Source organism: Lynx canadensis, chromosome C1, assembly GCF_007474595.2.
Source record: "Lynx canadensis isolate LIC74 chromosome C1, mLynCan4.pri.v2, whole genome shotgun sequence".
NCBI classification, from domain to species: Eukaryota; Metazoa; Chordata; class Mammalia; order Carnivora; family Felidae; genus Lynx; species Lynx canadensis.
Genome location: NC_044310.1, coordinates 213,617,537 through 213,644,624, shown reverse-complemented (window position 1 = coordinate 213,644,624; position 27,088 = coordinate 213,617,537). Strand labels below are relative to the sequence as shown.

General features: G+C 46.4%; 1 protein-coding gene across 7 annotated transcripts in view; it reads right to left on the bottom strand.

Annotated features, from left to right (window-relative positions):
- The window catches only part of DIS3L2 (DIS3 like 3'-5' exoribonuclease 2), a 350,877-nt gene that overhangs the window by 69,463 nt on the left and 254,326 nt on the right, over window positions 1–27,088 (bottom strand). For all 7 annotated transcript variants that reach the window (XM_030324128.1, XM_030324127.1, XM_030324126.1 and 4 more), the window contains one exon: window positions 9,942–10,175. In XM_030324128.1, the coding sequence (XP_030179988.1) occupies window positions 9,942–10,175 (234 nt within the window). The remainder of the gene's footprint in view (window positions 1–9,941; window positions 10,176–27,088) is intronic.

The window sequence follows — 27,088 nt, the reverse complement described above, 5'->3', positions numbered from 1 at the left end:
AAGTTGCTCGGCACAGTCACTCTGACACTTAATGATATATGTGAGTTTTTATGTGTATGTTAACAAGCCACAGATAGTGTTCAGCTCCCACAGTGGCTGTAATTAGTGTTACGTCTATACAACTAGGTCAAGTCTTCGGGTCTGTCTCTTGTTGGGATGCATAAGTACGGACTGTTTTCCCAGACCCTGTGTGGAATTAGAGTGCCATCTGATTCACCCCTCCCCTTCTCTCACAGGACTCCCTGTATTCCCAGGTCTCCCCGAGGCCTGAGGCTGCAGTCCATTTTGCCCTGTTGCTCTCCTCCCCTCCACAGAGGCCATGCAGATGAGCCGGGTGCTGATTCGCTCAAAGGAGCACAGATTCTTAGCTATAGACTTATTTATAAATGAGTTAGAACCTTTAAATGAAAATTTCACTAATAGAGTTAGTATGAAAGCGGTAACTGGGAAAAACAGGGGAAAAACTGACAGGCTGATGTTCTTTAAGCCTTGCTAATTCTAGAACTATCTCCATGGATGAAATAATGTGCATCTGTCAACATTTAAACAGAAGCCTGACCTTCCAGTAGAAACCTTCCTGTACTGTTTATGTCTACCCTAAAAAGAAGCAATAGCAATTTTTTTAAACTTATTTATTTTTTTCAACGTTTATTTATTTTTGGGACAGAGAGAGACAGAGCATGAACAGGGGAGGGGCAGAGAGAGAGGGAGACACAGAATCGGAAACAGGCTCCAGGCTCTGAGCCATCAGCCCAGAGCCTGACGCGGGGCTCGAACTCACGGACCGCGAGATCGTGACCTGGCTGAAGTCGGATGCTTAACCGACTGCGCCACCCAGGCGCCCCAAACTTATTTATTTTGAGAGAGAGAGAGAGAGAGAGAGAGAGACAGAGAGAGACAGAGAGAGAGACAGAGAGAGTGAGCATGCAAGCGGGGGGGGGGGGGGGGGCAGAGAGAGAGGAGAGGCAGCGAATCCCAAGCAGGTTCCCAGCTGTCAGCGTGGAGCCTGATGTAGGGCTTGAACTCATAAACCTCGAGATCATGACCTGAGCCGAAACCAAGAGTTGAGAGAAGTGTAGCAATTCTTATGGTGGCAAAGATTACATAGAGCTATTCTGCCCTGTAGTTTTAATTGAATTGGATTTCCTTATAATTATTCACTTCAGGCCAACCCAAAGCTATTATACACAGGAGGTAAGAGCCACAAATAAAGCTAGTGAAGTTACAAATATTCTCTGAGGATCTAAACATGCAACAATAATTCTCAGAACCATTTCAAAGAGGATGGGTTTCTTTACTGATTCTAATGAGAAGAAAGATGGACCTGGTTGGGGTGAGGGGCTGCTCTCCAGTCTCGGCTTCAGCAAGGGGTTAACAAGATGCTTTCAACCACCTCTCTCGGTCATTTTAGATTTTAGGACTCTTAGGAGTATTTTCTATAATGGTTAATGCACGTAGGAAGAGTCTATATAGGCAAGACCTCATGAAAATAAAATCAACAAAACAGGAAAGATGAAGGAATAACCCAAGATCACAGCCACCGGGATATTTCAGGAGACCTAGACACAACTTTGAGAGAGAGGGAAAGAGAGGCAGAGATAGACAGACAGATACACCCCTCGTAGACAGAGAACTCCTGACAGTTCCACAACAGGTGCCAGTATTCATAGGCTACTGGCAGGAGGAGAAGTTGGTACAACCTTTCTGGAAGGGACTGTGGCAATGTTTGAAGATTCTTTCTATTTTCTTTAAGTTTGTTTATTTTGAGAGGGAGGGAGAGCGAGCGAGCAGGGGAGGGGCAGGGAGAGAGGGGGAGAGAGAGAATCACATGAGAGAGAGAGAGAATCAATCTCATGAACGGCGCGAGGTCATGACCCGAGCTGAAATCCAGAGTCAGATGCTTAACCGATTGAGCCACCCAGGCGCCCCTGAAGAGTCTCAAATATGTCTGTACCTGTGACTCTATCAGCATAGTTCTAGGACTGTCCTAAGGAAATAATCAGAGATCAGAGCAAAGACTTATGAACACAAGGTAGCTTATGGCATTATTATTTATTGTATAGTAAAACTGTAATCTAAATATCCACAGTTGAGGCATGGTTAAGTGTTCCAGAGCATTTAATATGTTGAAATATTACATAGGCACTAAAATGGTTTAGAAGAATTTTGAATTGCATGAGAAAAACTCATTTTATAATATTAAAAAGCATGACATAAAAATTATATGTATGTTATGCTAACCACTCCTCCCTCTTGCCATGAAGTGTTAAGGAGGATATTCATAAGGAACTATAATATGACAAAATATTAGCAGTGGCTCTTTCTGGGTGATAGAGTTACAGGTAGTTTTGATTTCTTCACACTGTTATATTTTCTAAATTTTATAACATGAGAATATACTTACTTTTTTATAGACAAAGGAATTTACTTATGCTTTTGTAATCTGCTATAAAGCCTCCTTTCTAGGGAAAAGAGGGGATCAGAGAAGACTACCTAAGAACTGGGCACAAGGAAGTGTTTCTCACCCTCCTGCCTGTCTAGTGCCGCATGGCTGCTCATTCCAGAGTCCTCCGCACTAGAGCTCATTCCTAAACAGCTTACGGACCGTTTAGATGCTCCTGGCTAGCAAATGGTTACCTCTAGGCCAACCTTCCCGGCTGACCCCTGAACCCCTACGCCCACATGCTCACTTTACATTTCTACCTGTCCCTCTCCAGTGGACCCTTCAACAGACCCTAGGTCAACAGATCCTAAACAGACGTAATTATCTTGCTTTTCAACTCTTCCATCCAGGTGTGCCCGGGTCAATACAACCTACTGTACTGTATAACCTACATGCCCAAACCAGAGACCCGATTCCTCCATTCTCCCTCACATCTAATCAAGATCGTCCATTTGTCAAGCCTCCATGTTCCTTCCTCTCTTGGATCTGTGATTTTCTCTTGCCCCGTGGCCTCCCTCTCACGTCAGGCCCTCGTCATTTCTCTGATGGATTATGAGCTTTCTCTGTTTTGTTCTTCTTCCGTCTACTCTCCATCCCCCAGCCATCAGCTCTTTCCAAAACACAGTCCTGATCACATCACTTCCATGGTTAAAATCTTCCATGGCTCCCCCAGCTCACTCCTGCAGTCTTCAAGGCCTAGCCTCTGCCTCCTCTCCTAGCTACTCTCCCCCCTCTGCACCAGCACCATGTACCCTGGAACAATGTGCCATTGCCCAAATGTGCCATCTCTTGCCCCTTGCATGCCTGCACTAGCAGTTTGCTTGGACCGCCTTCTCTTGCCTTCGGGGCCTGGCTAGCCCCTCGACCTTTTGAAAATCCTAGAGTACACACCGTCTCCACTGGCAAATCTTCCCTGATCCCCTGAGACTGTGCTGGTCCTCTCCAACGTAGTCTCACCATACTCTTAATTTTCTGGGTGGTCTGCTGGCTCCTTCAGCTCACTGTAAACTTAAGAACCTGGGCTTGAGTCTCATTCCTTCGTTCCTTATTCCTTCATCTCCAGCAACTAGCACATTCAAGGTACCCGATAAATGCTTTTGGAACACAAGCCGAGTGAAGAACTCTATGGCTAAGACAACAGAGACCAATTCTACAAACATGTCCTACCGTCTGATCAACAGCCTACCCTTGTGTTTCAGTGATGACGTAAATAATAAGACCAAGGAAGAGCCAGACAGGATGAACATCCCGTCCTTTTCACCTCGCACCAAATATCACACTGCCCCAAAATTAAACAGTAGAGAGCTGGAATGTTCATTTCTTGCAAACAACTGTACTGGAGAGGAGGAACAGAGACATTTCTCTCTATAACTGTAAACGTATGATTCAACAAAACGTATTGCTACATACAGCAACAGGGGTGGGGTGGGGCGGACATGCCACACAGCTTCCGGAGAGCCCTCCGGAGAGCCCTGTTTTGCCACGAGCAGTCCCGCCCTACGAGAGGGAGGGGCCAGCACCACTGCAGGTGGGCTGGGGACGGACGAGAACCCGCTGGGAAGAGGTTGCAAGCACGCAGAGGTGGCAAATGAGAGCCACTGCTCTTTTTGCTTCTGGCTAATTAAAGCTACCTGACTGTAACTAGGGTAAAGGGAACTGGTGCTAAACTGATTCATTCCTCCACTTCTGCCCTCCAACTGGACCTGCTACACATGGTACTAATCAAAGGAATAATTTCCTTAATTGCATGAAACCACCCCGAGAGCTAACTTAGCACAACGTTCTCCATTACCCAGCCCAGATTCCCTGTGCGGCGAGGATGCGCTGCGTGGGTTGGCAGAGCTGAGTTTCACGTAAGCAGGGGTCAGCAAGCTGTGGACCACGGGCCAAACCTAGCCTTCTACCTGCTCTCGAACGGCTCATGAACTAAATGGGGTTTTTACATTTTTAAATGATTGGAAAATCATCAAAGGAAGGATACTATTTTGTGACGTGAAAATTCTGTGACATTCAAATTCCAGCGTCCTTAAAGTTTTATCGGCACACGGCCCCACTCACGTGTCTGTCTGCGGCTCCTCTCACACTGCAACAGTCCACAAAGCCTAAAATAGTGACTATTTGGCCCTTTACAGAAAGTCTGCCGACCCCCAACTCAATGGCTGGGCTAGGCCAAGGACATCCAGAACAGCATGCCACAGCAGCTTGGGTCCCACGGTATTCAAAAATTATTTTACCAACAAGTTTATCTTTATAGTCAAGTCCACTCAAAGATACTGCCTGATGTTTGGGCTTCAAAATCATGCCAGGAGGGAGTCCTATAAGATGTAGCTGAGAACTTAGTAAAGGCTCCTTTGGGCTGGAGGAATCACCTAAGATGGAAATATAAGCTTTTCTTCACCACAACTTTCTCTAAATTCAGAAAGTCAATGGCTCAGTAGGAGCCATTCACATCCCTGTCCACCTGCTGGGGGTCCCCAAAAGTGGCCCAGTTTCTTGCAGGCCATCCCGCTGGTTTCTCAAAGAAGCCGGCACAGAGTGGGCTCTCTCTGAAGTGCTACGTCCTGCCTGAGGAATGTCGGGCTGGAGGGAAAGCCCCAGAAAAGTGTTGGTGTAGTTTCCTGAAAATGATCAATACTCCCCGAGACGTTTTTGACGGTTCTATTTACCACTCCGCTACCCTCCCTTGCTATCCTTTCTTTAAGGCCAACGCTAAGGCACAGACTCGAAAAGGAGCCCGAAGCCTTGTCACGTCATGGGCAGAGTCATCTGCCTCTCTGGCGAGGAGGCTGGCTGGGAGCACGCTTCGTGTCGGCACAAACAGAAGAACCAGAGCTCTGCACACTCTCGAGGCCTGTCGGACAGGCCCGAGTCACAGAGCAAAAACCAGAGCAACGAGGGAGAGCTTCTCACGGTTCCCCTTCCTCAAAATTCAAGGTTTGCATATGATGACCAACCATAATGGTTACTTTTCTGAAAAACACAAAAACACTGGTGCCCCCTTTTAAGAAACAGAGGAGTGACGTATGTGATCATAAATAAAACGAGAATCCGTGTTAAAGTCTAGAATGAACATGACCGCAGAAAGCATGAAGATGGGAAGAAACCACCTGGAAGGGATACTCTTCAACTCCTCCAACCAAAAAGCAAAAAAAAAAAAAAAAAAAAATGCATCTGGCACCTGCATTTGCTTTTGGGGCAGTGAAAACACAGGAATGTCACTTCACTGAGCTAGAACCTCTTTAGAACCAGGTTCGAGCTCTAGGTAAAAGAGACATTTGAGGCAAGTAATCCGACCTCTAAGGCAGTGCTTCCCAATCTGTTGCACACCACGTACAGAGCTTGCTAACATTTGACAGCATACTCGGGGAAGCAGACAAGACTTTAGCGGGTGGTCCTCCGGGAGCTGGCGCCAGCCCAGACTGTCTCAGGTGTGGGTGAGGCAGCTCCGGCCCGAGCGGCTGACTGCAGGCACCCAGTGCTCAAGCAGTCCTGCGCTGCTGTGGCTCTCACAGCCTCCGAACCAGTCTGTCCCTGATGGACAAACAGGCGCTACCCGAGTACCCTCCACCTCACTTATTTGGAAGGTCATCACGATGAACTGATTTCTTACAAAGGTGTAACTTCTGCTTTAGCAGATTTATTCTGCATTCAAGGGCATACTGTGTGACACGACGGCAGACCCGCTCGCAGAGCCTCTCTCATTGAGGCTGGTGCAAAAGGGTGTATTTTTTTAGGACTGCCACCAAAAATGTGGACATGGTAAAACGAGGCAAGCAAAGCATCAGAGAGAAACTCCAAGCAGCAGGCCACGCCAAAAGCACTGAGGAAAAATGGGTTTTCGCGAGGGCAAATGCAGGCAGCAGGCACCGGAGAACAAATGCGGTGACTTCTGAATAGGGACATTTAGCTGATTTATAAAGGATCTCGCCAGTGTCCCTTGCTGAGGGAGATTGATGTGCTCCTCCTTCTAAAGCTGTGGTCCACACAACTTGTTTTCTGGGGAACCAAGGAATCAACTCCAAGGATGTACATCCATTATTTTCAAACCTTAATTAACTGGAACCTAATTAGGACTTTTGAGGGTTTTTTTTTTTCCTTTTCTTACTTTGAAGGAAAGCTTTTCTCTCTTAAGTCAGCATGGTTTAAGTGGAGGAAAACGGAACAAAGAGTCAGCTTGCATATAAGCAACTTGCATATAACCTTTGAGGGGGCATCAGCTTTCTAATTTACAAATTGTGAGGGCCAATGAGATGCAGATGTCTAAGGTTATTTTCAGCAATAAAATTCTGATTCTAAGATATGCCAACAGATCAGTCAGTGTCAATCAGTAATCTGTGATCATTCTTCTACCTTGACTACCACACCCCTAGGATCCCAATGTGAGCTGAGATCACCTAACTGATCCTTTATATTTTCATAGTTATAGAGTATTTCATATACTTAATCCAATCAAACTTTGTAACAATCTGATAGGGTAAGATCTCTAAAATGTTGTAACAGAAACCCTCTCATTTGATGTGCTTGAGGCAGTAGTTGGGAAGTTATTCTAGGAGCTGGCTAAAGACGGGAATCATACAGAAGATATCTATCTATCTATCTATCTATCTATCTATAACTAAACATTTATTCCAACTGAATTTATTCTTGTTTTTAACTAAAAAAGGTATTTTTAAATAGGCTCCATGCCCAACAGGGGGCTTGAACTCAGGACTCTGTGATCAAGAGTTGCACGCTCTAGCAACTGAGCCGGCCAGGCGCCCCCTTGTTTTAACTTAATTTATATAGATATGCATTCATTCGTTTTTTAAAAATACAGAGCCCTTTAAAAGAGGATGCCGATTAGATATCTACATATTTTTTCTGCATAAATTAAACTCATAATTTATCGTCTATAATTTATAGTTTCTGTTTCTTTAAAAGAGAGGGAGAACTTAGACTTCTGTAAAGCCATCTGAGTACAGAATTCTTCCTGAATTTTATGATTTTTGCCCCCTACTCTTTTATAAAAATTTTTTTAACGTTTTTATTTTTGAGAGAGAGAGAGAGAGAGAGCGTGAGCAGGGGAGGGACAGCGAGAGAGGGAGACACAGAATCGGAAGCAGGCTCCAGGCTCTGAGCTGTCAGCACAGAGCTTGACATGGGGCTTGAACTCAACAAACTGCGAGATCACGACCAGAGCTGAAGTCGGACGCTTAACCGACTGAGCCACCCAGGGGCCCCAACCCCCTACTCTTTTATAGTTGTCATACCCAAACAGCAGAGTTTTTAAAGATTTATCCTCATTGAATCTTTTCAAACAATTTTAGTTCTCAGAAACAAAAGCTTTTTTTTATGCTCTTATTTGGTCGGTTAGACTGCATAATTACAGCAACACACACAAACCCGGCACAGTCAGGTTTGGGAGTAATTAGGAATGCTCCTGAAACACACGAGGGCTCCTGAAACACACGGTGGGGGGGTGCACCGAGGAAGGAGGGAGCGTTAGCCAGCCCGCGCAGCATGCCGTGGGTACTGATCACTGGGTCCTGCAGAAGAAATGAGGCACACTGGCAGATGTGACCACGGGACATCCAGGTGAAAAGTTCAAGAAGGCAGGTGGAGAGGCAGGTGGAGAGGCCTGTCTAGAGCTTGGGAAGGAGGGCAGGGCCAGAGAGACGGATTTCGGCATCATCAGCAACCAGTCAGTAGTTAGAATCATAAGAGTAGAGCATTCATTCAGGAAGGGAGTGTGGACAGAGAAAAAATAGAGGGTGAGGTACATCCTAGGGAATGTGAACCCTATAGGGGACAGGAGAGGAAGAGGCTTCTGCAAAGCGACCAGCGGGACACTAATGGAGATGTACAGAGGGGAGCAGAGAACCAGGAGGTGAGCTTCAAAGGGCCAAATGCAGAACAGAAGTCTAGGAAGCAAGAACTGAAAAGCATCCTTGGATTTGACAACCAGGCAGCCACTGGTGAGTGAGAACAGGTGTGTTCACACCCCCACAAAGAATTTCACTGAACGAAAGGAAGGACATTTTCCGTCATCTCCTGTGCCTCTGGTCCCTCTTCTACTGGCTTTGCGGTCTGTTTTGGCGGCCACTCCGACTACGGTCTGCCCATCAGCATTTGTGAACAGACAGGTCTGCTCAGGCTGCCTGAGCCCAGGTTGGGGAGGGGGAGCATGGGAGCTCCGGAAGGTCCCTCAAGCAGGGACACAACAGACTATCCACTTGCCCCAAACGCTGCTAACTTAATCCTAGGCCCAGGGCAGCAACTCTTTGTAATGCCCGCTGAGAAGCGTTAGTGATGCTTATCACAAAGGGTAGGATGAAATGGAGCCTTCAATTAGAAAGGCTTTTGAGATCTCTCCAAGCTGGGACACTCAGAGAAAGACGTCTCTGTGAGGCTGCGCTCTTGCCAGTCCTCTCCATCAGCCGATCCTGAGGCTCAACTCTTTTTTCATACACCCAGAAACTTCCCAAGCACAGTGACCAGGCAAGGCGGGCAGTTCTTGGGGGTTTGGGTAAGAAACATAAGAAAAAAAATCGCACGATACACGGAACACGGACTCGACTCCATAATGTACCGACAACTATTGAGGAAAGAATTCCCAAGTCTTAAGAGTTGCTGCGCGTGGAAACGGACTTGGAAATGTGACCGGGTTTGAGTGACAGCTGCCGAAGTCCCAGAGGGCCACCGGCATGGCTGTGGTACTCAAAGAGCAGTCATACCATTCTGGGCCGTCACTTTCTCCAGCGGTCAACCTTCCACAGTCTCCTCAGCTCTCTGCTTCTTCAAATACGAATCCAGGGGGCGCCTGGGTGGCTCAGTCGGTTGGGCGGCCGACTTCAGCTCAGGTCACGATCTCACACTCCGTGAGTTCGAGCCCCGCGTCGGGCTCCGTGCTGACCGCTCAGAGCCTGGAGCCTGTTTCAGATTCTGTGTCTCCCTCTCTCTCTGACCCTCCCCCGTTCATGCTCTGTCTCTCTCTGTCTCAAAAATAAATAAACGTTAAAAAAAAAAAACAATCAAATACGAATCCAGAATTATAAACATATAACTCTTTTTGGAAGACAAGGGATAAGAAGAAATGCCTTTTTTTCTAAGCCTCATGATCCGATACTGGTCAACTACCTTCTAAACTTCCGTGTTTCCTGTTCTCACCTCCACTCAGAGGGATTTGAGGTAGGAATTGAGGTAAGGCTCAAATACGGGCTACAGGCCTACCAGGAAGGACCAGCTGGGAGTTCTGGTCACAGGGCCGCCCACACAGACACGACCCTTTTGCCTTGGCTCATGTCAGTGGGCCTCGTGTGTCTGTGGAGTCTGGAGAGCGGGTGAGAGTTAGTTCCTGCCTGCCTCAGAGAACAACGTTTTAGGGCTGTGACTGGGGAAAAAGGAGGGAAGGTCCCAAGACTGCCATGCTGAATCTTACGCACACTGGGCTCAAGCACAAGTCAAATCTGTTGGTTGCACCAAAAAAAAAAAAAAAAAAAAAAAAAAAAAAGTGACTGACTTGATCCAAACGCAGCGCGCCGTCCACAAACCGCTGTTTGCGTAACTCCTTTGCAATTCCGTGGAGATTCAAGACGGCCTGGTGTACCTCCTCGCTGGTGTGCTCCGGGGAGATGGGGGGCAGCTCCTTCTCAGGGATTTTCTTAGTCGGGCTTTCAATCATGCTCTGTGCGTGCTCGTAGCTCAGTTTGGTGCAGGAGCGAATGATGGTCCGACCAAACCATTCACCAAGGATCTGCAAAGACAGATTGTGAGGGAATCATGAGGAGGATTTATTTCAGGTTCTTCTTTCATGCAACCATTCACCCAAACACATTCTACAGAGCTTTGCCAAGCACCGACTCGGTGCTCAGGATGGCATTAGGTTCCAGCTAGGCATGAAGGTCAATCAGTGTGGAAGCTCCTGCCCGCGGGGAGCTCAGACTCTGAGGCGTGGACAGTGGACAGGCAGCAGAGGCCAACAGAAGGTCTGGAAGCACATGGGTGGCCAGACCAGGCCAAGCAGGAGGGGACTCAAGGTGGAGGGCCTGCTGGAGTGCCCCTTCCTTAGTTGGGGTGAGTGGTCATCAATACCAAAACCGGATGGGGGAGAAGGCCTGGGGGTAGATGCCAAATATGTGACAGATGAGAACAGAGGCGGACAAGCAGGGTGGAGGTAGAAAGAGAAAAGTAATTCGAACTTACTCTATTTGGAGCATTTATGTCAAGACAAAGTCCAGAATGGGGTTTCTCAACCTCAGCACTACTGAGTGGACCAATTCTTTGTTGTGGGGGCCTATCCCTGTACACCGTAGAATGTCTGGTGATATCCTCGGACTCTATCTGATAGATGCCAGTAGCCCCTCCTGCAACCCAAAGCTGACAACCACTAATATCTCCAGACGTTGCCAAACATCGATGCCCTGGGGAGACTCGGCCCGGGCTGAGACCCACTGAGCTCAAAGACACGCCCAAGTTTAGTGCTGGTGCTTGTTGCAGTGGGATTACTGTTGGCTTGTATCGTATCCTTTAAATTTGCTTGTGTTCTCTACGATGAGCAATTTATTGCTTTTAAAATAAAAATAAAAGAAACGTTCAACTATTTTTGGGAGTCTGAGGTGCAGGGAGGAGATCCAGACGGTGGGCAATGTAGCAGGCAGTCGGGGTGTGGGTCTGGGGCCTGGGGAGATGACTGGTCTACAGGTGGGGAGCTGGCGGTGTTGGTGGGAAGGTTCAAGAAAGAAAGAAAGGGCAAGTGAGAGTCAAGGCTGCATTCTCTACTACCTTCTCCATTTTTGGGGGGAAAAAGACAATGTGGAGAATGAAAACAAAAAGCAAGAGAGCTCAAAGACATAGGAAAAAAATCAGGAGGGTCTGATGTTAGAAGAAAGGGGCTTTAGCAAAGAGGTACTCAAAAGCCCCAACAGACACTTATATATAGCACTTACAGCGAGACAAGACGCTTTCCCCAGGGAAGCCATTTAACTCACACGGCGACCCCATGATGTAGGTTTTATTATCCTCATTTGCAGAATGACACCGAGGCACAGACACGTTAAGTAACCTTTCGAGGTCATAAGCTGGAAAAGGCCCAGCCAGGAACTGAGCCACAGCAGCACCGCCAGAGTCTGAGCTCTTAACCACCAGCGAGTGTCAAATGCCACTTGGATGTTAAGGAAGATGAAAACAAAGAAAATGTCTTTGTGTTTAGTATTTGCTTAAAGGTGATCTTTAGGAAGGCATTTTGGGGGGAAAGGTACGGGGTGGGGTGGGGGGCAGAGTGGAACCGCAAAGCTGTCGGGGAGGAACCACCCTCAGGGCAGCCAGAGCCCGTTTTCCAGCAGCCTGGTGCCCACGGCCCTTGTGCCATTCAAACAGCAACATCTCCTCTGTGTGTCATGAGGTGAAGAAGCTTCGGGAAGCTTTGGGTTAAGGACAGGAGCACAGCTGTGGTGGAGGCAATGCAAGTGGAGGACGGCTTCCAGGAGGCTGGCAGGACGGAGGACTAGGCTGTGTTTATGGGGCGAGGGGAAGAAGCCGGTACAAAAGGAACGGATCCCGGGCCGAGTGGAGGCAACCCACCGATGAGAGAGGAAGAGTGGCCTGGAGAGGAGGCAGGAAGGAAAGGGGAGGTGAGGGAGGCAAATATGGGGGGAAGAAGTGGGGAAGTGACAGCATTCACATCAGCTAGCCGAGGATGAGGGAGGGTTGGGGGGAGCTGCTCAGGGGCATGAAGGAAGCAGAAAAGCTCTGAGATAGATACTGTGGGGAATGGATTCACGAGCAAGGAAAGGCCAGATGTACTGAGAGCTGAGAGGCAGAGGGGGCTTGGGAAATGGGAGCTCCAATCAGTAGGGAAGCTCTCAGCCTGGGCTTGCAAACATCCCCTCTGCCTTCCTTTTCATCAGCCCAACCATTCTGTTCACAACCTCAGAGATACGCTTCCTGAAAAAAGGCATTTGAAGGATCCATAGGTGTTCCCAGGGGGAAAGGAGAGAGCCTAGCCCAGGGGGGCTGCACACACCACAAAGCCTCTGTGGAACACAGGTACCACCCTGGAAGGCTAGAGAGACCCCTCTGATACCCTAACCCTCCCCCGAAGGAAGAACCAACACTCTTAAAATGGCAGCCAAGAAGCACAGGAAGAGAATGACAGCAACTATTCTCATTTTCCTTTGACTCAGTGCAAAGAGCCTCATTATAGAATCTTGGACCTGTAATATCAGACTTTAATTTTCTTAAAAAAAAAAATCCTCAAACTACACTTTCTGGATTATTCTGAGAACCACTCCTAACCAAAAATGTAAGTGATTCAAATACTGTGCTCATGGCTCTTCTGCTGCAGCAAGTAGGCCCTGAACTTGGCTCTCAGGAGGTGTCCTGAGTGTGTCTAACGCAAGAGAAAAGAAAGAGCCAATGCCAGGTATCGTCCAACAGTCCCGGTGGGGAAGGAGTGTGTGCAGGTCTCCAGAAGAGCCCCTTTCAAGGTCAGCCCATGCTTGTCCTTCTATTACATCCACATTTCCTGAAAATTCCCCATTAATGGAGTTGCTCCAGCCTCCTCTAGAATGACAGGGCCGTGACCTATTCATTCTTGTGGTCACAAAGATTTCCCCTGGAGATTCAGCTTGTTTCCTTTTCTCCATTTCACTCCAAACCCAGTCAATCCTCCTTGTTCTATGTGGCAACATTTTGTTTGACAGTCTGTCTTTTGCACATTTGGGGAAACTTTCCCTTCCATTCCATTCCACACCTCTCTTTCACACACCTTACAATCCCTCAGGCATTCAAGTCATAGGACATCTGGCCTTCTGGGGTCTGGGTCCCTTTTTCCTAGAGGACACAGGAAACCACAGTGTGCTCATATGGGTGACTACCACACACAGGTCACAGGGACTCAAACCACCCTGACTGGGTGTCTATTTTCATGTAAACTGGTGGGTCAAGAACGGCTTTAAATTTTTTTTTTTTTAATGCTTTTTATTTTAAAAAAAAAATTTTTTTTTCAACGTTTATTTATTTTTGCGACAGAGAGAGACAGAGCATGAACGGGGGAGGGGCAGAGAGAGAGGGAGACACAGAATCGGAAACAGGCTCCAGGCTCTGAGCCATCAGCCCAGAGCCCGACGCGGGGCTCGAACTCACGGACCGCGAGATCGTGACCTGGCTGAAGTCGGACGCTTAACCGACTGCGCCACCCAGGCGTCCCAATGCTTTTTATTTTTGAGAGAGACAGAGACTGAATGCCAGTGGGTTAGGGGCAGAGAGAGAGGAAGACAGAATCAGAAGCAGGCGCCACGCTCCAAAGCTGTCAGCATAGAACCCGACGTGGGGCTTGAACTCATGAGCTGTGAGATCATGACCTGAGCTGAAGTCGGACGCTCAACTGACTGAGCCACCCAGGCGCCCCAAGAACTGCTTTAAAAATCTAATGAAAGCTCCGGGTCCTCTCCTTTGAAATATTTACGTACAAAACTTTGCAGTAAGTTCCACAAGGTTCTGAGACAGCCTGCCAACCCCAAGCCCATTATGTCCTCGCTCTAAACAGAGCTTTGCTTCTCCCTCAGAACCCTCTGATGAAAGTGCTGAGCGCTGACTAGAGGCCGCTTTTCATCCGCAAGAGTTCTTAAAATTTATTATCTGTGACTTGGCAAAATCACAAGTCTACCACTCCTCACCAGAGCTCGAGAACCACACACACCAGCCGCATTATCTCAGTGTGCGCCACCTTTCCCCTGATGGGCACCTCTGCTCCTCAGATCGATCCTTATCCGCCGGTGATAGGCAGCCTTCCTACCAGCACACGCGAGCCCCACCAAGGCCAAGCCTACGGCGCTGACGAGAACTTTCCTGGAGTGCTCTCACCTTACTTGAGCACCCCCACCCCTTCATCCCTGCATCCCAGGAAATGTGCACCAGCCTCCTTTCTGAATATACAAAGGGCTGAAGTGCAAACTCTGAAGAGCCATCAAGAACTTTCTGGCCCAGTGACAGTGGCCTCAGGCAAGCAGAACCCATCCTGCTTGGACATGATCCAGAGACTGTGGGAATCATACCTGATACACAGATTTAAAAAATTCTTAAGCCAGGAAAGCACCGGGGAGGTAGCAGAGAAGCAAGGGTGCCCATCGCTGCCGTGTAGACAAGGGCGGCAGGAGGGCAAAGACCCACAAGGGGGTGGGGGTGGGGTTCCCAGGGCAGCATGCCTGAGAGTGCGGGAGGAAGGTTGCTCTGGATGAAACACCTCATTAATTTCCAATTTGGAAACTGTGTTCACATCAACGCCCCGTCCATAACCGGGGCCAGTGGCAGAAGACAAAAGGACAAAGAGTTTTTCATGGAAAAAGTAAAAATGCCACGAGGAGTTTCATAAACAAAACCCTTTCAGAAGGAAGCTCGTGTCCTTCTTTCCTTTGCTTCATCACAGGATTTGGGTCGCTCCCCTTCTGCAGGCGGCAAGTTCCCTGCACACACTCTAGGACGCTACTGTTTAAATGTCAGATCAAAAAGCGTGCCAACACCCGCGGAAGGCACATGGCTGCAGACAACCTGGTTTAGAAAGGTGCAAGTAACGTACACCTCAAGACCTACTTTTGGGCACCAGGTAAGCCAGGGAAGAGCCCAGCACGTGACAGCACCAGGCCCCGTCTGGGGGCAGAGCGCTCGCACCTGCTACCTTTTAGAATCTCTTAAGCAGTACCTGGAGGGAGTGTAGTGTTCAGCCCATTTTACGGTTGAGAAAACAGGCTGGCAGCTCGCAAAAAGTCACACAAACTCCTAAGTGGCAGCCAAGACTGGATCCGTATCTAGATATTTAAGAGTCAAAATTTAGCATTATTTTTATTATATTTCAGCTGAATATATGCTATTTCGGCTGGGACAGTGAAGTAAAGGAAACGAAATATGCCTCCAGTACATACCAACTTTTTATAGTTTACAGATACAAAATTGTGAGGAAACTTACCCTTTGAAAATTGTTCATTTCCACTTAAATCTATTTTAAAACTTATTTTGAGAAAAAAATGTCAGTGCCTCCTTATAAGAAAGAAATCTCTGATTTAAAAAACTGCTAATGATGTTGAACATCTTTTCACGTGTCTGATGGATAAACAAGATGTGGTGTGTGTGTGTGTGTGTGTGTACACACACACACACACACACACGCACACACACACAAACATTAGTTATAGAAAAGAGTGAAACCTTGCCATTTGCAGCAAGGTTGACGGAGCTAGAATGTGTTAATGCTAAGTGACATAAGTAGTCAGAGAAAGACAAATACCGTATGATTTCACTCCTATGTGGAATTTAAGAAACAAAACAGAAGAACATATGGGAAACGGTGTGTGTATGTGGGGGGGGGGGGGGGAGGAGAGAGGAAAATGAACCGTAAGAGACTCTTAATGATAGAGAACAAACTGAGGGTTGATGGAGGGGGGTGGGGATGAGCTAGATGGGTGATGGATATTAAGGAGGGAACTTGTTATGATGAGTGCAGGGCGTTGCATGTAAGTGATGAAATCACTAAGTTTTACTCCTGACACCCATATTGCACGGTATGTTAACTGAGTAAAATTTAAATTAAAAAAAAAAAAAAAAAAGACCTGCTGATGAGGTTAATTAGTAACTTTAAGGAATTAGATACAAAATCACTTCTGCAGCAGCTCTGGGCTTCTGCATGTGAACTATTCAGTTCAAAAAACTTACCAGGAAGAAATTCTCCTGACTGGAACAAAAGCAGACTGGGGTGACCGGGGTGGGGACGGGGCAGATTTCTGCCCCTTCTTACACCTCTGGACACGAGGCAGTCACGGAGTGGTGGGGGAGCACGGCGCAGACACGAGAGAAGTCAAAGGTGCCAAGAACATGCGTGAAAAGGAGGAGGGGCTCAAAGACAGCTAGGAGGGGCAGACGGCGACTTGTCTGTGACAGAAGGTGCTAGTGACTACAGTGGGCACAGGGTGAGTGGTAGCTGGCTGAAGGGCAAGCGGGGGTCTCCTCTGCGGGATCTGCTGTGACTGAGTGAGGTCCAGGTCACCTCTTAGAGAATCGAGAAGACCAGGGGAGCTTTAAAGAGCAAATAACAGATGCAAGCACAGTCGGCAACATAATTCATTTAGACCCAGCTACGGCTCCTCCTGCTGCGTGGAGAGGCTCCGAGGCCCGCTGGGCCCACCCGAGACCCTTGCCAAGGGTGAGGAGGGAGCCTGGGCAGCAGAGGGCTGTGAGTTCGCTAGCTTGTTTTAGTGGATAAGGTGGTTTATGTGCTAGACTTCTCTGCAAGATTTATTTTATAGAAAATAAGCCTGAGTAAACTGTGCTCTCTTCTACTGTCTCAAGGCACCTGCCATCAGCCTAGTCTGCTGACCCCAGACTATAATTGGGCCCCTTCCCATCTTGATCGGGAGGCAGCTGTCTAAACTTCTAAGCCTAAGAGGAAACAAGGAAACTTCCTGAAGTGTTTGCCTCACAAACCTAGGAAACGGCAGGAACGTGAGAAGAGCCTGAAGGCCCGGATGTGGTTAGGAGACAAGAATTCCATTCCTATGACAGAGGAGGAGGGCACCCCGCCTGAGCAGTCCTTGAAAAGTGTTCTCTTTACCTCAGACAGTTGCACGGGGGTGGGCAGGGGTGGTGGCCTGGCTGGGAGGCCCAAGGGCTGTGTGGGAAGAAAGCTAGAGGTGGAGGGAGAGGGAAGAAAGTGTAGGGAGGGTAAGGGAGGAAGGCTTCTGAGGACTGGGTTCAGATGGAAATACAAAATAACAAATTTCTAAAGCCACTGAGGTTCATTCATTCAGCTCCAGCCTTTCAACAAGATGAACCTGGCCCATTTCTCAAAAACAGAGGTCCTTTTAAAGACAACTAACACAGTGACCCGTTATGTTGTTTAATAACCTGAGGGCTCAAATCTTTAGGGTTAAGTCAAATACACTATTAACAGCACCAAAATGCAGGAGATAAGCTGAACAAATATAATTTTTAGCTCTTTGCATGACAGCCTCATAAATGATAAAAGTTTTTTTTTTTTGGTTTTGTTTTTATTTCTTGAAAATATTTTGTTTTGAATTCTTATTTTAATCCCAAGGATTTGCAGCAAAATCGATGCTCACAATTTAGTCAGCTGTTACCCCGAAGGGACCTTAGGTAAGCCTCTAATTGGCTGGTGCCCTCATTAGCAAACTGGGACAGGAAGGGCCCAAGAACACAGCAGAGTTTTTCCAAAGGCTACTCTGGTCCTGGGTTGTCTCCACAGGCCTGAAATAAAACAATTCTGCCCCTGCCTCTACAAAGGACTAAAGATGGGTATTCTGGGAACTTTTCTATTATTCTCAGAATCTCTTTAGAAGCTATTGTCTCTCACCGGGAGCTGCTTGGGCAAGATTTCCACTTCAGGGTCTGAGGATAAAATACAAAACCCAACAAGGAGTTTATCATTAACCGAAGCCCCAAGTTACAGGATACTGTGCACGAGTCTCGGCCCCATGAACCTGCCGCAGACGTCCGCCCAGGAAGAGCACACCATTTTCTTTGTCAAGTTTCACAGGGTTCCCACAAGTAGCAGCTGGTGTGGCAGCGGCAAGTTGAGCGTCGAGAGCAGTGGGGTGAGAGCCTGTGGAGGGGTCGTCATGGGGAAGCTGGCAGCACACCTTTCCCAGCGACAGCCCTGGAAGGTCCTCCTCAGCTCCCAGGAGACAGCTCAGGAGAGCTAAGAAGGCTGCCGTAGATAAAAGTGCCTCTCCAGGGGAACACCATTCCAGTTAAGCAGACTAAATAAACAAAAATTGAAAACAGGTATGCGATTCACTTGAGGAAATCGTTTTTGAGCAAACATGACACTGTGCTGTATGGGAGGAGATGAAAAACTTAAGAGTGGGCTCTGTTTACGAGGATGTTAAAATCTGGTAGGACAACGGATCTGTGCACAAATGGCTGTAAAGTGCAGGGGACAGGCACTGCAGGGGTGGAGAGATGGGGGAAAGGATTCTGAGGGAAGGTGGGGGCCCCCTGTCTGCTCACCTTCCCAGACTGTGTGGCAGGGGTCCCCACTCTTCACCCCCTTCAGGCTGGGCGTGCTGGTGGTCCCCTCCCCCTACTGAAGGCTAATCCCGGAGCTGAGGTTTGGGTCCTGAGCCTCCCACCCCTTTGTGAGCTGGCTCCAAAAATGTGTTCCTTCTTTTCTCCTCTTCAACACCTCCTTTTCTATTCGCCTTCCCATACGGCCTATAAACGTATTCCAATACCTCTTATCTGTTTATCAAAAATAAAACAGGACAAACAAATCTCAAAGTAATTCTTACTTTTCTTTCACTACAGTGGTAATACACATTAATTGTAGAAAACTGAACAAAATACAGGTGGGAAATGGAGAAGAAAAAAAAGCTTCCGTAAGTGCACCATCAGGAGATGACTACCGTTTCTATTTTGGTGCCTATTCAATTCCTGAATCTTCAGTACCTTGTGTAGTTTCCAAATAGAGCAAATACTCAATGAGTCTTTACTAAATGAGTGAATGGAGGACTAAAAGCAGTTTCATGGAGGAAGTGGCATTTTAGATGGATCTCAAAGGTAAGTAGGATTGCTACTGGTAGAGATGTGGGGAAGGACATTCTGGGAAGAGGGGAAAGCACATGCAAAGTCTCAGGAGCATGGCAATTACTAGGCCAAGCAAAACCTTCGGTGGCAAGAGTAGGGGCTGAGGGGCCTGGAGGATGGACAGCAGACGGTCACAAAATGGGGGAAGGGCTGGTGGGGTCTTTGCATGTCATACTCTGGAGACTAGACTTCTCGGGCCGGGGGGGGGGGGGGCGGTAATCCTAACCTACGACCATGCTGTGGGAGGATGTTGAGCAACAGGGTAAAGGGACCAGATTCACCTTCTGGAAAGTCATGTAATAGCACTGGGGAAACAGAATGGAGAGCCATGAACAGTCTTCTCCCAACATCCCAGGGGAGGATGGCAAGGACTTGAGTGGGGGTGGTGACTATGGGAACAGAAGAGAGGACCGATTAGAGACGCTTTGCGAAGAGGGAGCTGTTAGCACTCAGAACTGATGTGACAGATGTAAAGCAAGCTAAAGACTGAGAGTGCGAGTGGCTCGGGGGGTGCCGATGCCATTAGAAGACCTAGACGACACTGGGCTGAAACCCAGGTTGGAATGGGCACGTGTTTTACTGCATGAAGAGAGGGGAATGGGCGAGGGAAGGCAGAGAGGGATTGTGACTCTCTGAAGCGGGGGGTGGACTTCAGCAGGTTCCCAGGGAGAATGGAAAGTCACCTGGGGGAATGGTGGATCTTGAAGGGAAGAGGAGTGGAGAGCTGGGGCCACGGGTAAAGGTTTGAAACAGCTGTATTAGTAGTAAATGAAAGGACTCCTAAGTAGCAGCCTGAACTGGTAGACAGCATGGTTCTCCCACAATGTCCAACGTACATAAATGGGTGCATGAAGCAGGGCCTGGACAGATTTTCCTAGAACTACAGGGAATGGGCAGAGACCTGATGGATATTCTAGAATGGCAGTTAGGGAAGTCTGACCTCAAGTGAAGTTAGGTCACGGCAGCTGGGGTGGGGAGGTGCTACCTAGTGGAGAGGTCAGTTTGATGATAAAAGCAAAGTGAGCCAAGATGCTCACGTCAACAAAGACGGTCCAGGAAATGAGAAGAGACTCTAGTCCCGAGATGACTTTGTAGTCCATGCATTTCTAGCAGAGAAGACAGGGAGAAAATAACAGGGGAAAAAATTCCATTGTAAAGACTTCTAGATTTTATTCAGAATGAGAGACTGGAGAGTTTCTAAAAAGGAGAGACAAGACTTAATTTCTGACTTAGAAGGATCACTCTGACTGCTGTATAAAGAGAAGATGAAGTGGGGCAGCAGAAGCTAGGAGAAGAGTTAGGAGGCCACAGCCGTCCAGGTGGGGGATGGTTGCTTGGCCCCAGGTGGTGACAGTGCTCGCAGTGGTAAGGAAAGGGGCAGATTCTGGAGGTGGTTAGAAGGCTAAGCTGAGGTGATTTATTGGTAGACTGGATGTGAAGGGTGAGAGAAAGACCAAAGTCAATAATGACCTTATGGGTTTTGGCCTGCATAAATGGCTGAAATGAGGTTGCCACTGATTGAAGCTGAAATAAGCAACCTCAGGAGCACACTGTCACTTTCTAACTGAGCCAGACAGCACATGGCAGGGAGGTTGTGGGAGATGCAATTGTGAGACCCTTCCTTTATTACTTTGACCTTTGACCCCGAGATTCTAAGGTCTAAGGACTCAGTAATCAAGTCCGATTCACTGCTTGTGACCTCTTTAAAGTGTAACGTTGGTGTTTTTACAAAGGTGACTTCAGATTGAGATGTCTCGATGAGTGCGGCACACAGGACACGGTCTCAGCTTTGCAGGGCCTTAATGCCAAGCAAGAGGGAAGGGCTGGAGGTAGGCGTTCAGGAGATAGCGAGGTCACTGATCTCACATGGTCAAAGTGGATTTCATGGTACCAGAATTGGACCTCACAAAGCACAAAGATGTAGCTGGGTTTGTTTTCCCTTATGACAGCATGAAATCACAAATGTCTAAATCAGAGAACACTGCTCTCACCACCAATATGTGAGAAGTAGGCCAAAAATGGACCCTTCAGCGTCTACCGATCTGAAAATCTGGGCATTGGCTCGGTGGAAGCATATACGACCACAATTTTCTAGTGGCCATTAAAAAACTCTAGTGAGTGTTTTAAGCAAGTTGGAATAGCGTTTCTATAGCCGATCATGCCTGCTCCAGAAAGCACGACACTGTGGTAGACGAAGGAAAAATGCAAAACTTTCTCCACTTGAGCTCCAGGTGAGACTGGCAGTCATGCTGCAGTAGTTGTGGCACGATGCTGGTGGCCCTGCTCTGGCTCCTTCTAAGTCGAAGCCAACGCCCTCGAGAAACCACCACTCCACACAAACCTAGCCGCAGGCTTCGGCCGCTCTCCTCCTCATTCCCTCGGGTTCTTGATGCGGGGCTACCTCCCTCCTCAATGGCCTCCTCTGGTTCCCTGACCCTCCCACCTGCCTGCTCCATGCACCCGTCCCCCCCATCACCGATTAATTCCTTCCTCGCCAGGGTCTTGAATGAGCCCCATTCCTTGGACAGGAGTCTGGAATCTGACATCTCATTTCATGCATCTTGACTGTGAGTAAGAGACACTCATGCGAAACGACATCCCAGGACAACCAACCAACCAGGCCCACCCACCATGTGGTCTCCTGGTCTGCGTAGGGTATATCCAGTGGCTCTTGTGCCATGACTGTCCCTACTCCAAATCTTTGCACTTCCTATTTGGCTTGGTTTGAAGGAGGCCCAGCATGCCCTCCTGGACCCCGTGCCTACTTCGCACCTGCTCTCCAGCCTTCACATGCCAGAAGGCTTGCTCACTAGACAATGCCTCCAACAGAAACCTTAAAGACCAATGCGCTTTTCAGAGGTTGCCTCTTTCGAGTGCTTCTTTTATGACTCTCATATTTTAGTAGCTCGTTAGATCAGGCAGCTTTTTATTTCTTGGGTTTGATGCTGGCAGGCATAATTCAGATTCAAAGTTCTTTTCTGTTGACTCAGGTTAGTTTTCTTCTATGGGCTTTTATTTTCTATTTAAACTTCTGCAAAAATAAGCATTTATAAAAATATAAAACTAATACATGTTTTCAAAAAAACATTAGAAAATACAAAAAAGTAGAAAAAATTACTCATATCCTTAGTACCCAAATACAACCACTGTTGGCATCCTATTTTATTTCCTTCTGGTCTTTTTCCATTCATTTTTTTCCCCCTGTATGTTCCCACCCCCACCAAAATATGATTGCTGGCATACTGTCTTCACAGTGATTCCTTCTTTGTATTTCAGGTAATATTTGTTTCTTGACTCTTTTTTTTTTTTTTTTTTACTATTTATTTATTTTTGAGAGAGAGGGAAACAGAGTGTGAGGGAGAGAGGGGCACAGACACACACACGTGCACACACACACACACACGCACACACACACACACACACACACACACACACACACACACACACACACAGATTCTGAAGCATGCTCCAGACTCTGAGTTGTGAGCACAGAGCCTGATGCGGGGCTTGAACTCACGAACCGTGAGATCATGACCTGAGCTGAAGTCGGCCGCCCCACCAACCGAGCCACCCAGTTGCCCTGTTTCTTGACTCTTAAAAAGGAACTGATTATCAGACATTTAGGAGTTGTAAAAACCAAACATAATGTGTGTAACTTGTTTTGCTTCCAGTTCTGACAAATTAGTTGGAGACAATCTGGGAAATGTAATTATGGACTGGGCTGTGGAGGACACCGAGGCATTAGCGTTAATCGTAAGGTGCGCTAACAGCATTGTTGTTATATACGAAAATGTCTAAAATTTTTAGTTATGTATCAAAATATGATTGAAATGACATGATGTCTTTGGTTTGTTTTACAATACTTCAGAAAAAAAAAAGGTTGTCAGTAGTCGAATCTGGGAGATAGGGAGGGCGGGTTTATTATGCTATTTTCTTTACTTTCAGGTCTATTTGAAATTTTTCAAAATAAAAATTGAAAAGTTAAAGTATCCATAGTTCAAGCAGACAAAGAGTGTTAAAGGCCTGTGAAAACCAGCAGCCCTCTGTCTCTTTCCTTCCTCTGCCCTTCCCCAGGGGTAACCACTTTCACCAATCTTAGCAGGTTATTTTGGTACTTACTTCTATATTTCTAAGTAGCCTGCCTGATCGCTGCTTCTTGATTTTTCAGTTTTAGGTGTTATTCAAAACTTTTTACTATAGAAGAAGAGAATTTAGTTTTTTTTCCCACATGTGCTCCTTTCCCCCAACCAAACCCACAGAACCGCTCCAGGCCCTTGCCCTCCCAATGGTCACATCATCGCTGTCAGAACGAACTATTATGGTTATGTGCATGCTAAGTGTTACTTTTCTTTCCTACACGAATTTTATTTTCACCAGAATTAATAGCTGCTTTGTTTTAATTTGCTTGGTTTTTCTGTAAACCATGTATATTAATCTACCCCAAACTTCCCACCCACTGTCTAAAACAGTGGTTCTTAAAGTATGGTCTGTGGACTCCTGGGGGTGCCTGAGACCCTTGCAGGGACCCAGGAGGTCAGCGCTATTTTCATAACAATAAATCCTAAGGCATTATTTGACTTTTTCCTTGTGTTGACATTTACACTGGGAACAAAAGCACTGACGGCGGAAATTGCTGCTGCCGCTGCCGCTGCCTTGGCATGAATAAGGCAACGGCAACAAATGTATCCAGTGCCAGGATACTCTTGACCACCTCAGTCCCAGGAACAGAAAGTCTAGCTGGCTTAAGAATGTTTGAATGTTTTTCATGACGTGGGTAAGAATGTTCTTGATGACGCAGTAACAGTTATTAGTCTTATTATGGCTCAATCCTGGAGTCCTTGTTTTCTTCACAGAAAGCTGCATGCTGAATGAAGTATGACGGTTGTCTGGAGGAAAAGCAGTTATGTAATTGAGCTGTAAGCTAAACCGATGGCTTTTTTTTACGAAACGCCATTTTTACTTGAAGGAACAAATAATACTCAAACTATGGTTATTTGGGGCTTCAAGAAAAACAACTGATATTATTTATTGCCTATGATAAAATTTGAGCTTTCACAAAACCGAGCATTTTGGAAACCTTGTATCCGACACATGGTACATGTTTCCTAATACTTAAAGACTTGTCTAATATCAGCAGTGATATTAACCAATGTGATTTTTTGATATCATAAAAGGAAATATGTTCACATGTAGAAGATCAGCATAAGGAGCCAATATTTTCTAAATGATCTAAACTTTCTGAATGCATGATAAAAAAAAAATCACTGCCTAGGTAAAAGGTCCATTTAGAGTATAAGACTGGGGCGCCTCAGTGGCTAAGTCGGTTAAGTGTCCAACTTTGGCTCAGATCATGATCTCCTGGTTTGTGGGTTTGGGTCCCGCGTCGAGCTCTCTGCTATCACAGCGGAGCCTGCTTTGGATCCTCTGTCTCTGTCTCTCTGCCCCTCCCCGCCCTCTCAAAAATAAAATAAAACATTAAAAAAAATAAAATATAAGACAGATTTTAATGTAATCTAGTAAAAAAAGTTGAAGTGACATTATTGTATCTATTGTATCAGTCTACTAGGGCTGCCATAACAACATACCCCAGTCTGGGCGTTGTTGATAATTGCTTTCTCACAGTTCTAGAGTTTGGGAAGGACAAGATCAAGGTGCCAGCCTATTTGGTTTATGGTGAGAGAGGCTCTCTTCCTGGCTTGAGGATGACCACCTTCTCACTGTGTCCTCACATGGCAGGGAGAAAGCGAGCTCTCTGGTCTCGCTTCTTACAAACACATTAATTCTATCAGATCAGGGCTCCACCCTTATGACCTCATGTAACCTAAATTATCTCCTTACAGGCTCTACCTCCAGACACACACTAGGGCACTGGAGCGTCAACATATGGGTTTCAGTGGTACAGAATTTAGTCCCTAGCAGATACAGTTTCAGATTCTAGAATGGAACTAATTTTTAAGAAACTGTCAAATTCTGGTGTAATGCAGAGATGAATATCCATAATTACCTGAAAAAACTATTAAAATACCCCTTCTGGGGCACCTGAGTGGCTCAGTCAGTTAAGCGTCCAACTCTTGACTTCAGGTCATGATCTTGAGGTTTGTAAGATTGAGCCTCTGAGCTGGGTGTGGAACCCGCTTAGGATTCTCTCTCCCTCTCTCTCTGCCCCTTTCCTGGGTGCGTTCTCTCTCTCAAAAATAATATACATAAATAAATAAACACACCTTTATTTTCCAACTGCATATCTGTTTGAAGCTGGATTTTCTTCACTTACACAATTCAACCAAAATAACTTACCCTAACAGGTTGAATATGGAAGCATATATGAGAAGCTGGCTTAATGTCTTCCTTAATACAGTTGTGAAAAAGATTTAGGAAAATATAAAACTCTCCTAATTTTTAGAAAACATAGTTACTTTTCATGGCTTATTATTACTTTAAATAAATATTTAAAATTTCTAGCAGTTCTAATTTTTAATAGGTAATCCACATGAACATAAACATTTTGAGGTCATTGAAGATTTTTTTAGTGTAACAAGTCCTCAGACCAAAAAATTCTATAAGTGCTGGTCTAAATCATCTCTCAAAAAATTCAGATATATAGATGTTTTAACTATTTCATTTTCTTGAAGACATCTCTCTTAGAGCCTTCTGGCCTGCTACAGTCTGTCTGGCTGTCTTCTATACCCTTGTAGAGTTGTTGCCCTAGGGACCTTCTTCACCATCATCTACAGAAAATTACGACCTGTAGGTCAAATCCAGCCTGTCATCTGTTTTCAAGTAGAGTTTTACTGGAATATAGCCACGCTCTTTCACTTACATATTGTCTACTTTTGTGCTACAATGGCACAAAGGTAGAGTTGAGTGGTTGTGACAGAGACCGAGTGGCCTAAAAACTGAAAAGAAAAAAAAAAGTACTATCCTGTCCTTGACAGAAAAAGTTCCCCAACCTGTGATCTAGGTGATTCTTTCACTGCTTTCCTGGGTTGGTTGATTTGCTCCCTGAATCCTAGGTCTTCCTCCTTCCTGATTTACTCTTTCATTCTGGTGAAGCACATCTTCTGGTAGCTTCCTGAGAAAGGATATATGAAAGGTACATTTTTTTGAGGCCTTGCATATCTGAAAATGTCCTTTCCTTTCCTTTTTTAAATTTTTTAATGCTTATTTATTTTTGAAAGAGAGAGAGAGAGAGAGACAGAGAGAGAAAATGCGCACTTGAGCCTGAGCGGGGGAAGGGCAGTGAGAGGGAGACAGAGGATCTGAATGAAGCGGGCTCTACGCTGGCAGCAGAGAGTTCGATGTGGGGCTCGAACTCATGAAAGGTGAGATCATGACCTAAGTCAAGGTTGGACTCTCAACTGACTAAGCCACCCAAGTGCCCTGAAAATGTCCTTTCCGATTCACACATTTTATTGATAGCTTAGCTGGGTACAGCATTTTAGCATTAAAATCATAGTCTTTCAGGATTAGAAAGTGTTGTTGCATTGCCATCTAGCTTCTAGGGTTATAACAGAATAGTCTTAAGTTATTCTGAGTTCTGAACGACTGTATGTGGCTTTTTTTTTCCTTCTTAGAAGCCAAGAGGATCTTTCCTTTGTCCCTGGTGTTCTGAGATTTTATGATGATATGGGCTGGAGATGATGTGTATCCACCATGGTGCTGGGCACTGGGTTCTTTCAATCTGGAAAGTCAAATCCTGCAGGAAAGGGGCATTTTGTTGAGTTATTCTGTTGATCATTTCTTCTCCCTTTTTTGATTGTTCTCAATTTCTGGAATATTCATTGAAAAAATACTGGGTATCCTGGACTAGTCCTCTAATTTTCTTATTTTTTTTTTTTTAAATTTTTTTTCAACGTTTTTTTATTTATTTTTGGGACAGAGAGAGACAGAGCACGAATGGGGGAGGGGCAGAGAGAGAGGGAGACACAGAACCGGAAAACAGGCTCCAGGCTCCGAGCCATCAGCCCAGAGCCCGACGCGGGGCTCGAACTCACGGACCGCGAGATCGTGACCTGGCTGAAGTCGGACGCTTAACCGACTGCGCCACCCAGGCGCCCCTCTAATTTTCTTATTTGTTCT